The 12,223-nt window shown below is 36.0% G+C and overlaps 1 protein-coding gene and 1 long non-coding RNA gene across 2 annotated transcripts; both read left to right on the top strand.

Annotated features, from left to right (window-relative positions):
* The first annotated feature begins 898 nt into the window (after positions 1 to 898).
* On the top strand, positions 899 to 7,330 carry aph1b (APH1B gamma secretase subunit). The gene is made up of 6 exons (XM_038268166.1): positions 899 to 1,190; positions 4,486 to 4,656; positions 4,900 to 4,973; positions 5,122 to 5,244; positions 5,585 to 5,712; positions 6,280 to 7,330. The coding sequence occupies exons 1-6, from the start codon at positions 1,078 to 1,080 to the stop codon at positions 6,445 to 6,447; spliced, it is 777 nt and encodes a 258-aa protein (XP_038124094.1). The 5' UTR covers positions 899 to 1,077; the 3' UTR covers positions 6,448 to 7,330.
* A 3,012-nt stretch (positions 7,331 to 10,342) lies between these two features.
* Positions 10,343 to 11,383, top strand: LOC119798761. Its single transcript, XR_005282765.1, has 3 exons — positions 10,343 to 10,524; positions 10,694 to 10,751; positions 11,244 to 11,383. It is a non-coding gene; the product is annotated as an uncharacterized LOC119798761 (long non-coding RNA).
* Positions 11,384 to 12,223: the final 840 nt, after the last annotated feature.

The following is a 12,223-nucleotide window of genomic DNA, read 5'->3' as shown; positions in this document are numbered from 1 at the left end:
GCATCTAGATGGCTGCTTTGCAAAAATAAGTAAAGGGAGTAGAGCATCTTGTTGTCGTTCTTAGGTGAACAAGAACTCAACGATTATTTACATGGAGCTTCAATGTTTTCTTTGGAGATAAGAGAAGGTTGACCTTTGCTAATGCAGGCCTTCATGGTAGAGAGACCAAACAGACATGACAGCTTAACATTTAGCAAAAACACTTGGTTTAGAGATGATGAAACCTGCAGAGACAGAATTATCCGGACCTATAATACCAAAACAGAACCTTTTGGGCTGAATTCAAAGCATGATTTCAGCTGAAAAAGAAGCACTGATCATCTCCAGACTAATATCAAGCTTACAATCGAGCACGGTGGTGGTAGCACCATGCTGTGGGGATTTTTCTTTTTTCTGTATCAGGAGTAGGGAAACCATTCTCTATAAAGGGCATAGTGGAAGAAATCAAGCAAAGAGATACTTCAAGAGACAGCTCAGATAGGAGAATCTGTTGACGGGAAATATCTATCTCACAAACCTTGACTTTTTATAGAGCTACAGGTAGAAATACCATTTGAAGCAAAAACATGCAAATATATATTGACCAGCCAAATACTTTGCATAGTTTAGTACCGTAATCTAAATATAATCATGTTTGTGGAAATTTTATTTTCTTCATTTTGTCAACATAGATTTCATTGAAACACTGTAGGCTGCTGTGCTCAAAAATAAGCAGTGCTCAAAAATAAGATTTCTGTCATTTTTGCATAGTTCAAGAATATTTTTCTCTTGGTTTGTGTGTCAATGAATATTTATATTCCAATGTAGGCTTTAGGTTTGTATTTCAAATAGTTGTGTAGATATTCACATAGACATATATGCCTATGATTATTCATGTTACAAAAGTCTTCCGGTTCCTCACAAGTCACGTGAGACTAACGTCACGAGAATCCTGTGATACACTGAAGTGAAAATATGAAGGAGATGTAGTGATCAGAAGAGCCTGTTTAGTGGTAATAAAACAAAAACCTTTACTTTAACCGTTGACAAAACTGAACCAATTTAAGAGCCACTGGAGCCACCATTTAACGAAGCAACATGACGGCAGCGGTGTTTTTCGGCTGCACATTCATCGCCTTCGGCCCAGCCATCTCCCTGTTCCTGTTTACCATCGCCCGGGAGCCGCTGAGGGTCATTTTCCTCATAGCAGGGTGAGAAAATAGATTGTCTTAGGCTTGAACTGATGTCAGCTGATGTCCCTGTTGGAGAAATATTTCAAATAGATGGTTTCTGACAGTTATACGAAAGAAATACAATCTTTGTTAGCCGGCTAGCTCTTGTTAGCTGCTAATGGTAGCTTACGTTGAATTTTCCGTTAAACACAAATACACATTTTCTTCCATGTATTCTCCCATACTAGCATAAAACCTGCCACCAAGCGTCTGTTGTGATTATACTTAAATCTTGAAAGCAAGAACAAAATAGAAAACCCAGAACAAACACCAGGTATTTAGCAGGTACAAAACTAGCTATCAGTGTGTCCGAAATTGGAATCACGCCTCTCTCTGGTTTTCGTCAATGTTTATATGAGCTACTTTCACTGCATAAAAATAATCCGTGTGCTATTTCAATCATCAAGTTTCAATGTTTTCAATATATATATTTTTTCTGATTAAATGGAGTAAAATAAGTTGTTTAATCAGTAAATAATCCAGTTCTCCAGGCCCTCTAATGATCCATTCATTTCTATTAAATGTTTTGGATCAAATGTGAAACATGTAGGGCAGGGGTCACCAATTAAAAATCAGCAGGGTTCGAATAAAGAAAAATATTTTTAACTATAATCTGTTACTTTAAACGGAATTTGATGCAGAAATAAAATTAGGTTTTTATGCATTCATGTTATACATTGTATTTTTACATTTAAAAAAAATAAAAATAAAAAAATTAGAAAATGTTTTCCATATTAAAATCTAAAGTTTTTTTTTGAAGTAGAGAACAACAATCGTTCAATTTGGTAAATAGACAATTTCCTGTTTCAGATTTTGTATAAAACACCTGAACTGGCCGTTTGTTTGTTTTTTGTTTTTGTTTTTTATGGCTTAACTAGAGCAGTGGGCTTTAGGCTGCCCTGCAAGGCTTTAAACCTGGGTTTGAATGGCGACAAAGCCATTCTAAAGCACATATCAAGGTGCTCATTTTGAGCCTGGATAGATATTTATTTTTGATTTGGTCATAGTGGAGAAACTTGCTTAACAGCAACAGGTTGAGCTAAACATACTAAAAATGTCCAGGGTCATCTTTGAGCACACCGTTTCATATTTCACACTTTCTCTCACTTTTTCTCATCAGCGTTACCCATCGACCAGGTTGCCACAGGGTTTGCCTGCTAACTAAAAGTAGCTTGTGGCTACTGCCCTGATTGGCACAGCTCATTGGCTAATATGCATCACGTGTAGCCTGGTCCCCGAGGGCTTTACCGTACAAACAAGAGAAGCAGCGCACGTGAAGTTAGACACTGCCCTCTGACAACATGTGGTAATTTATAAATGTTTTAAGTCAGGTTGGGTCCGGAATAGCCAGAAGTTGGGTCTGGATCCAGATCGGATTCCACTAATCTGTGACCTCTGATGTAGAGCATCCGAGGACTGAATTTAGACACCAATAAGAAAAGTATGTTGTATGGATGTTAAACAACATGGATTAGATCTGTCCTGCTCCAGCACATCTGAAATAAGTAATTGGATAATCTGGTTAACACCATGAAGTGCTCACTCTTTAAAAAAAAATGGTTTGTAGAGGTAAAGAAAGGCCTAAAATGTGCAGGACGCTGAGTCTCAATTACTCAGGTTAAAAACCCTTTGTTTAAAATAATAATAAGTGAGTTATTATCTTAACAAATAGCATCACTGGCACAGTCAGAATACATAACCATGACGACAACAAAAAGGTCACGGGATTAAATATAATTCTGCTTTTTTTTCGACCAGCTGATTTCTATTGTGTTTTTATATTTTACTTCTGATGGTTCCTTTTGGCTTGCAGTCAGAATTTTCCCAAACTTGTCAAAGAATGACCGGCCAACTTCACTAAATGGTCGGACAGAGAAGCAGAAAAGACGAAGAGCAAGAGCCACGGCTCACTTATTAAATTTGTTGATACAAATCCTGTCTTGATTGTAGAGTAGCAAAATAAATACGGTAGACACGTTTACGGTTTGCTTGAAGCCCTGTGGGGTATATAGCAAATATCTGGGGAAAAATGTGAACTAATCAGATAAAACAAAAAATTAACTTACTGGTCTTATGAAAAAAACAACAACAACAAAACATTGATAGAAAACTGAAACTCTATATCACCCAGTAGTGAAGTATCGTAATGACAGTGTCATGCTGTGGAAGTCAGAGTTGATTTGAAGATGGACGGCTTTAAATTGAAGGCAAAAGTGTTTGGAGCGTTTGGAGTAGTCAAAAGAGTAAAACGTGATCTTCCAGGAGGACCACCGTAATGATAACACCATAGCTCCAATGGAGTGTTTTTGATCAAGTTCTGTTCATGTGTGAAGCCTAAATTAATCCATTAGTTTAACAGATCAGGCTCAGTCATCCAATGCAACTAAGCTTGATTTGTTTTTGAAAGAAAAATGAGCAGAAATTCTTTAAATCTGCTAAGGTGTTAGAAAAGTATGATTTGTGACAATGTCTGTGGGCCTGAAATGTTATTGTATAAGTTAGGGATGCAACTGAAGATTAATCTGCTAGTTGATTATTCTGCTTATTGTTTTTTTTTTTTTGATTAATAATCGGAGAGCAAAATATCCTTAAAGAAGATTTTTTACAGAATAAAACCGAGTGAAACTAAAACGTTTGCACTTGAGGAGTTTTGGAAAGAGCATACTGACGGACTAAGAAATTAGTTTTATTATTAAATGCCAAATTTTTATGTTTGTTTTTACAATTGGCATGATTACTGCTCTGAGTGGGTTGCTCTATAAGCTAAAGGCATGGTTTTTAAGTCTCTGTACTTCAGATAATGATTAATCAATTATTAAATTAGTTGATGATTATTTAAATAATGGATTAATTGTTTCAGCCCTGGTATCAGTGGTCTTTGCTTAGAGCCATTGCTGCTTGGAACTTATCACTTTGTAAGCTTTAGATATTGGAGATTTTCCTTTAATATTTCAGCATATAGAAGCCTCTGTACCATCCTCTAAGGGCAGGAGGATGTAATCTTATGTTTCACACTGTCATTTGCTATAAGCTTAGTTCCTTTAGGCTTTGGAATAAAATATACTGCAAATGGGATCCATACTTTTTAGCCAGCTGACGGTATGTTGGTAACTTCGACATTCTGCCTTGCTGCTTGAAATGGAAAACACTAGAAGTAAATGATCTTTTCCCAATAAAGTAAGAGTAGATATAACTGTTAACAGAATTGTTAAATGACAGACGTACTTTAACTTTTCTCAATGTCCATTTTTGTTTGCTTTTGTTTTCATTTTAGAGCCTTTTTTTGGCTGGTGTCGCTGCTGCTGGCCTCGCTGGTGTGGTTCATCTCGGTTCAGATCAGTAATAAAGAGAGCGCTTCGCAGCAGAAGGGCCTGCTCATCTTTGGCGTGGTGCTGTCGGTCCTGCTGCAGGAAACATTCCGCTTCGCCTACTACAAACTCCTCAAGTAAGCCGCTTCACTGTTGCTGATGTTGTTCACCGTTTCTGGTTTTCATTAAATAAAACTTTACACTTGATTCATTAGGAAAACTTGTCCATAGTTCTTATCATGTTTACAAACTTATTTATGAAATTTGTATCTCCTTTTTTTATTGTTAACGTCTAAGCAATCATTCATTGACATTTTTTCTCATTAGCTATCTCTTTATAGAACACAAAATGAGATAAAACATTTTTTTTACCTCTGCAGGAAAGCAAATGAAGGCCTCCTTGCTCTGAGTCAAGAGGAAACTATGCCAATCTCCATACGACAGCTTGCTTATGGTATGGATTAGCTTTTCCAAACATATTTATACACTTTTAGTTTTGGTTAAATTTTTAATTAAATATCTTAATATAATATAAAGCTGTTTGACATAGAAAAGTCTTGATTTCATCAGAGCTTTTCAAGTGTTATCATTGTCTGCCTCAGTGTCGGGCCTTGGCTTTGGCTTTATGAGCGGAGCGTTCTCTGTGGTCAACATACTCGCTGATTCTGTGGGACCGGGGACTGTGGGTATCCATGGTGACTCTCAACACTACTTCCTCTCCTCAGGTATTGGTTCCTAAATAAGCCTTTTTAAAATGTTTTTTATTTATTTATTTTTTTTGATACTGGTATTCCTGTACAATGCATTCAAATGCACATATTGAACTCTTACTTCATAAACGGAAGACAATAAAACCGTTCTTCACATTACAAACCTGTGTTCAAATGGAGACATTCAGGCTTTTTGTTTTGTTACAGAAACGTTTTAAATGAACTGTATCAAAAAATACCATTGTAAAAAAAAAATAAACAAAACTTCCATTTTTGATAAGCTAAAGATTTGGAGAAATACGATTTTGAAGTGTATTTCTTCAGATATTCATCTTTTTAAAATTCCTTACTTTAGCCTTCATGACGATGGCCATCATCTTGCTTCACATGTTCTGGGGTGTCGTCTTCTTCGATGGATGTGAGAAGCAGCGCTGGTTGGTTGTTGCTGCTGTGGTCGTCAGTCATCTTGTCGTTTCCTGCTTGGTGAGTGACTTTCTTCTGCCCAAAGGAAATAGACTAAGAGATATCCTCTCTATGATTACACCTTAAATAAGACTTGCTGTCAGCTATATTTACTAGGATTTGGTTTGTGCTTAGTCTTTTATATTTTTTGTATGGGGTGTACTATCAAAGTATTGGTGAGCTTTATTTGATCTTCGAAGCCTAAAACCGGCAAACTTTTGGCATTTTTAAACGACATCCAATCATTATTGTCAGTTGAGGGCTAGACAGCTTATCTTATTTGTTGTCTTTGCCTTTGTTATTTAATGCGATAAATTAAAATGTTACTTATAGCATAAAGTCATCTGACTAGAAGCTTAATATGTTCAGAAAGTCCAAAAAGAGAAAATTAAGTAATGAAGTTGGTAATTCTTTGTGCGTTTGAGATCATTTCATGCAAGAAACAATGACTAGATTCACATATAATTTTATAATTTTTGCTTTGTTTTGTAAACATCTGTTGGCAACATCTACGACTCTTAACTTTAAAAAAATGTTTACCTATTAAAGAACAATAATGTGATCATTTTTAAAATTTGTTCCCCGCAGACTTTCCAGAACCCACAGTACGTTTCCAGCCTGGTTCCCACCTACATCATAATGTTTCTGATGGGTGTTTGGGCGTTTTACACAGCTGGCGGCTCCCTCAGGAACCTCAAACTGTGCCTCACCTGCAAAGACAAAGACCTCCTGCTAGCCAACCACAGGGCTAGATAACGCTGCGAGCGGAGGAGTTTTCAGGACTCAATCCAAAGATCTCAACATTAACAAACACACGCTGAACCTACTTTTCACACGAGAGCTTATTTATCTTGTGTTGTCTTTTGAAATGTGTTTTTATTTATTTAAGAAACACAGGTTTCACTTAGTCGTGTCAGGTCAGTGTTTACTTTTTGCTGACTTTTCCTGCTGACACTAGAAAAAACTCTGACATCACATAGATTCTGCTGGAAGGAGTAACTCTCACAAACTGATCTGACAGATGTCTGAAAACCATCTAAAATTTTAGGGCTGCCCCTTGTGGAAAATCTGTATATAAGGCTACATTTCTAAAAAAAACATCATACTGTTTGGAAGCCTTTGAGCTTGAATGATCACATTGTGTTTTGACTTGATCATATCGGTTATACTAATCAAATTTTACTATCTTGAGATTGCTAATCTTCATCCTGCTCTCTTAGCTTACAGTTTAAATGGGAGAGATTTCGGTGCTGAAATGGTGTCATTTCAGAATAGCTGGGGGCTTATGAGCTATTTTTATCCTTATATTAACTTGTGTATCAAAGTGTTTCCTTGTTGATCTCTAAAAGTTCACATTCATCTGCTCTTTTTTGGTTAATTCTTTGAGTCTTTGTTAAATTCCTCACACTGAATGTTTTTTTCATTGCACCTGTTTTTATGTTGATTATCTTTGTGTACAGTTTGTAAAAAAACAAACAAAACAAAATGCTTAGCTGGACTGCAAATTGGATAGAAGTTGGGTAAACATGCAAGCTTTGCATGCTTAGTTGGTTTAAGTCCATGAAATAATGAAACTTGCACAGATGGAAAATCTGGTTGATACAGACCTGCAATAATAAATCGGTTTATGTTAAATCTTTTTTTCAGACTTTTTGAGACAGATTTTTATGATGATGTATTGAAAAACGAATGCATGTGTCAGGAGGCTCTTTGGGGCCGAAGAAGCAGCAGTAGCAGCCAACTGTCAGATGAGCATTGCATAGCAACACTGTTTTAACTCTAAACAAAATGATTTTACCTTGCTGCTAAAATTAAAACATTGGCCATCCGAGAACAAATGCAAAAGAAAAGCTGATATGACATCACATCAGTCCAATCAGGGAAGTATGGCAAGGTCTAGTTTGAACCTCCCGAGTAGCCATTACTCCAAGTACCTTGATTTAAGCTCTACTCTCCACATGCACAAATCACTTTTTTATTTAAGTTTACAGATGCAACCCCTACATTTAATACAAGTTTTAAACTCAATTTTAAAAGGGTCTTGTAAAATAAACATGTTTTAAAGTAGCTGCCATATTCGATCCAGTCAGCCTTTCCACATGTTCCAACTGTTGTTGGTACTGGAAATTTCCAACCTCTTTTACTTTCCAAGTGGGAATTAGAACGTTGTTGTAGCGTTAGCGTAGTTTATTCCAAAGTCAGAGTTTAAGTGTCATCTGCAACCGGAACACACTCTCAGTATGACCTGTGCACCTTAGACTAGGGCTCCCAACTGGGCAGATATCCATGCATTCCCAAGCCTCAAATATGGATGAAAATTTCAACTGTTGTCCAAGTAAGTCATAAAGAGAAAAGATCGTAAAGCTGGTGCGACAGGATGGTACCCGACTTCTTCATTTTGGCTTCTTCATCTTTGCAGCATGTAGTATTACTATATAGGACTTTATGTTTTTGTCAATGCTAAGGTTGTAACAGTACTTGTGGAGAAGAGGAGAACTGGAATGAGTTTACTTTACCCCAACTTCTCAAATCTGATCTTGGAGGATAATGTAATGTGCCAATAAACTGCAAGCTGAAACACAGGAAATGTGTATTTTATTTTAAAAAAGGGTTTGATATAGCCTTTTTCATATTTAAAACCCTTGCAATAAGTTTAAAGGGGAAAGACAGAAAAATCACGAACTGCATTTCATATTATTGTATAATAGGTGAAGCACAGATAAATAAAAAACAAACTTAGTTCCAATTCTGCTGCAATCCAGCAACATCTATAATGCTGAATCCAGTGAGGATGAGTGCCTCAGTTTCTAAGGAAAGCACATACAGTTTGGTGTTTTAACAAGGTCATCTTTTTCAGGTAGTGAGACCTTGTCTTAGAACTGCATCAAATCTTTATTCTGAAACAATGCTTAATGCAAAAGAACCAGATTGACTATCTTTCACACCTTAATCTAGAGGTTTCTGTTCCAGGAAAGAAAAGCCAATTTAAATCTTAACACAAGCTATTTCTGAATTTTTGTTCCTTTGCACACTGCAACTTGCATGTTTACCTGCTTTAACACGCTGGATTTAACTTGCAGAATGCTGAATTTGTTTTTAGATAAATCTATTCAAATCCGGTTAAAACAAGGACTTAGATGAAACATGCAGGTTTGATAAACTCTAAATTACAGGAAATTAATTAGAACCAAGTGCAAAATAGAGATGAATTTGGAAGAAAAATGGGTTGCAGTGATCCTTGGTAAATCAGACTTATCTACATAATCTAGATTGGTTTTATTACTGAAATATTAAAACAATCAATTGAGTTCAACATGTTTTTTGTCTGCTAATATGGGTTTACTATCTTCCCAACAATGCTTTTTATATTTTCTCTTGAAATGCAAACACACAATCAGACTTTAGTAAGTAGATGTTGAAGGTTGATGAAGGTACGAAATAAATCTATGTTTACAAGATTAAAAGGCAGAATACTTCTCAGTCTCTTTTTAATGTTGCCGCCAGATTTTCTCATTCCTCTCTGCACCCTGGCTGCTCTGCTCAGGTCCTTTTCATTTATGAAAGCAGACACCTCCTGGCTCGGCCACACAATGCCTGAGAGGTCTCTAAGGGCTTCAGTCAGTCAAAGGCCTTTTTACCCAGACAGGCAGACAGACTGACCGTCACAGGAAGTGTTTCCTCTGTCGAAATCCACACTTTCACATGCAAATTCAGGTCTTTGCCCCCGCTGACACTGGGGTCACGCTGGTAATATTATAAGCGTAACTTCTGAGGTTTCTGTTACCATTTAGATCTTAAAAGGGTCAAGTCAGATGGAACGTCATCAAACAAAAAAGGAAAGACAATAATGCTTGAAAATACGACATACCTAAACTTTGCCATATTGGTTGCACAGATTCTGGGTGGTTTGGGTTAGCAATTGTGTAAGAAACAGATAAAATAACAGATAAAAAAAAAATCCACGGCTTCCGAAAAATATATGTATTTAGCAGATAATTAATTTTATTATTTACCATAGTTTTTTTTTTTTTTGTTATTTCATTCACTTACCTTAGAAAAAGAGAAATTTAATTTGAAACATCTTTTATGTGTAAAAAAAATATATAGGGGCCAACAGTATTATTTACATTTTAAAAATACCTGACCCAAATGCAAAATTAGATGTTGAAATGTATCTGTCTGTCTGTTTTATTTCATAATTAACTTAAGCATTTAGACATATTTTTAATAAATGTCAAGAAAACTGAATATGTTATAGATCCGTGTAGTTTAATGATAAATGTTAAGGTTTTATTTACATTAATTTGTATGTGGTTTTATGGCACTATAGCCCCAGATACTTTATTCAACAATCAGATGAATTTCCAGTTGAATTATTGCATTAAGTGTTAATTAATTGACCACTAGGTGGCACTGCCTGTCATTCTAAGCACATAAAAAGAATAGCTGAGATAATTTTGAACTTTGTAAAGAGTTTATTAGTAAGGTTATAGAAACAAATAAACACATCGTATAATAAAGTGATATTTATGAACGCAGATGACATTTTCCATCAAGGTTGTTTGATAACTGCAGTTCAGACTTGGCCCCGCCCACGCGCGCATATATTATGTTAATGAGCAGGTGCAGCGGCTCTTGAGGCGCGCGGCGGGCCGCTCATGCAGGAGCCGATGGAGCGCCGCGTGGAGTCCAGTCGGAGGGTTTTTACCAGGTGATGCTGTCCAAACCCGACTGATCTACTTACCGGATCAATGGATCCCGATTTATTCCTACGCAGCTGGAAGAGGCTGTTTCATTCATTAATAACTGTGTGTGTGATCCTCATTTATCAAGGTGAGTCTCACCTGCAGCTGGAAGCAGCGACTGAAAAATATAGAAATTAAAATCTGTGAACTCAAGCCGCATCTCAGTATTTTTTTGAATATAAAATTATCTTTTAAAAACTATTTTTTCTTTTATTTATGCCTCGTAGTAGATAATGATGTTTTTTTTTCTATTTCAGCGCATCTTTCCAGGGGTAGTGAGGGAGTGAACGTTTCAAACTGGGATGTTTTAAATAAGTAAGTTATTCAATATAAAAAAATAAAAAATACTTGAAATCCCTTTTGATGTTGGTAAATTAAATACTTTTTATTGTGTATTAGGGGTTTTATTTACTAATCCTTTAACAGTGACAGTCTAACAGCTTTATGTCATATTTTAAAATGTAATTGTTGGAAAAAATTTATTTTCCTTTTTGTTTCTAGTGATATCTAAAAGAAAATATTAATACAGAAAATGTAGAATCTTGAAAGCGGAGAGTATAACTAACATTTTTTCACCATTTTATAATCCATTCATTGATTGAGCTGTTGGTTGAACAAAAACACCCACCCACATAAACCCCCTAAAATAACTTAAAACCCTGGCTAGTATTTGCTGTTTTTTTTGTTTTGTTTACTGCATGGAGGGGATGGTTCCACCACCATGGGTTGGTGGTGGGTTTCTGTTGTCTGAAGAAGGGGGATTCTTCAGCAGTAGGAACAAACCTCTCCTTGTTCTCTCTGTCCCAGCAGCGGGAGCAGCAGGATAAAGCATCAGAAATGGGACACCGCTTCCCATGGAGGGCAGGTAGGCTGCTGCATTGATCACTGATGCTGATGGAGTTTCTTGGAGCAGCAAACACACAGATCACAGAGAAATCAGGATTTCTCTCCTCTTTGGATCATTTCTGATAAGAATGTCGCTCTTCCCAATTTAGCTAAACATATTCTTTTAATACACTCAGCTAAGGTTAAGCAATATTTAGAGTTTAAACATACAAATATGATATCATTTTTTATTGTCAATATTTACAATAATATTAACATTTAAGTTCAACATTGAACATTGGCCTGCAGACATATTTCTTTTTCTGCATTTTGTTGATATATAAACCACACAAATTAGTACATTGACTTATTTGTTAATAACACCAATCAGTTTGAATTATCATGGAAAGTAAATGATCATATTTTTTTTTTTTACTTTTAAAATGGTAAAAATGTATGGTTGCATTTGTATTTTTTACACTAATACCCCTACAAAAGATCTTGTACAACTTGTAGCATTTAGAACTTAATTAGTAAAGTTCCCCTACATGTGATGTAACCTCAACTTAGATGCAACTCTTCAGTGAAGGCCTCTTAGGTTTGTTGCAGAACATTAGCAACAGCGATCAGCATCTAGAACTTGATGAAGTAAGCTCTATAAAATGAGTTAAAAAAGCATTTTAGAATTAAGATCAATTGAGGTAGAGAAAACATATAGCACTGTTCAACACATATTGAACATAAAGGATGGAAATGACAGGCCTTCCAAAATAAGGACGTCAACCTAGTCTGTCTGTTGAGGCAAAAAGAGAATAATGAGGGAAGGAACCAGGTTGGCAATTATGACTAGAGGGGATTCAGAGATCCAGAGTTCAGGTAGAAGAATCTGTTTACAGTATAACTGTTATTCTAAAAAAGTATATATATATAAAAAAAACAATCCACTGGACTTTATTTCCAGG

This window comes from Cyprinodon tularosa, unplaced genomic scaffold (genome assembly GCF_016077235.1).
Source record: "Cyprinodon tularosa strain WSP-4 unplaced genomic scaffold, ASM1607723v1 ctg100, whole genome shotgun sequence".
NCBI lineage: Eukaryota > Metazoa > Chordata > Actinopteri > Cyprinodontiformes > Cyprinodontidae > Cyprinodon > Cyprinodon tularosa.
This window is presented reverse-complemented; position numbering and strand designations above follow the sequence as displayed.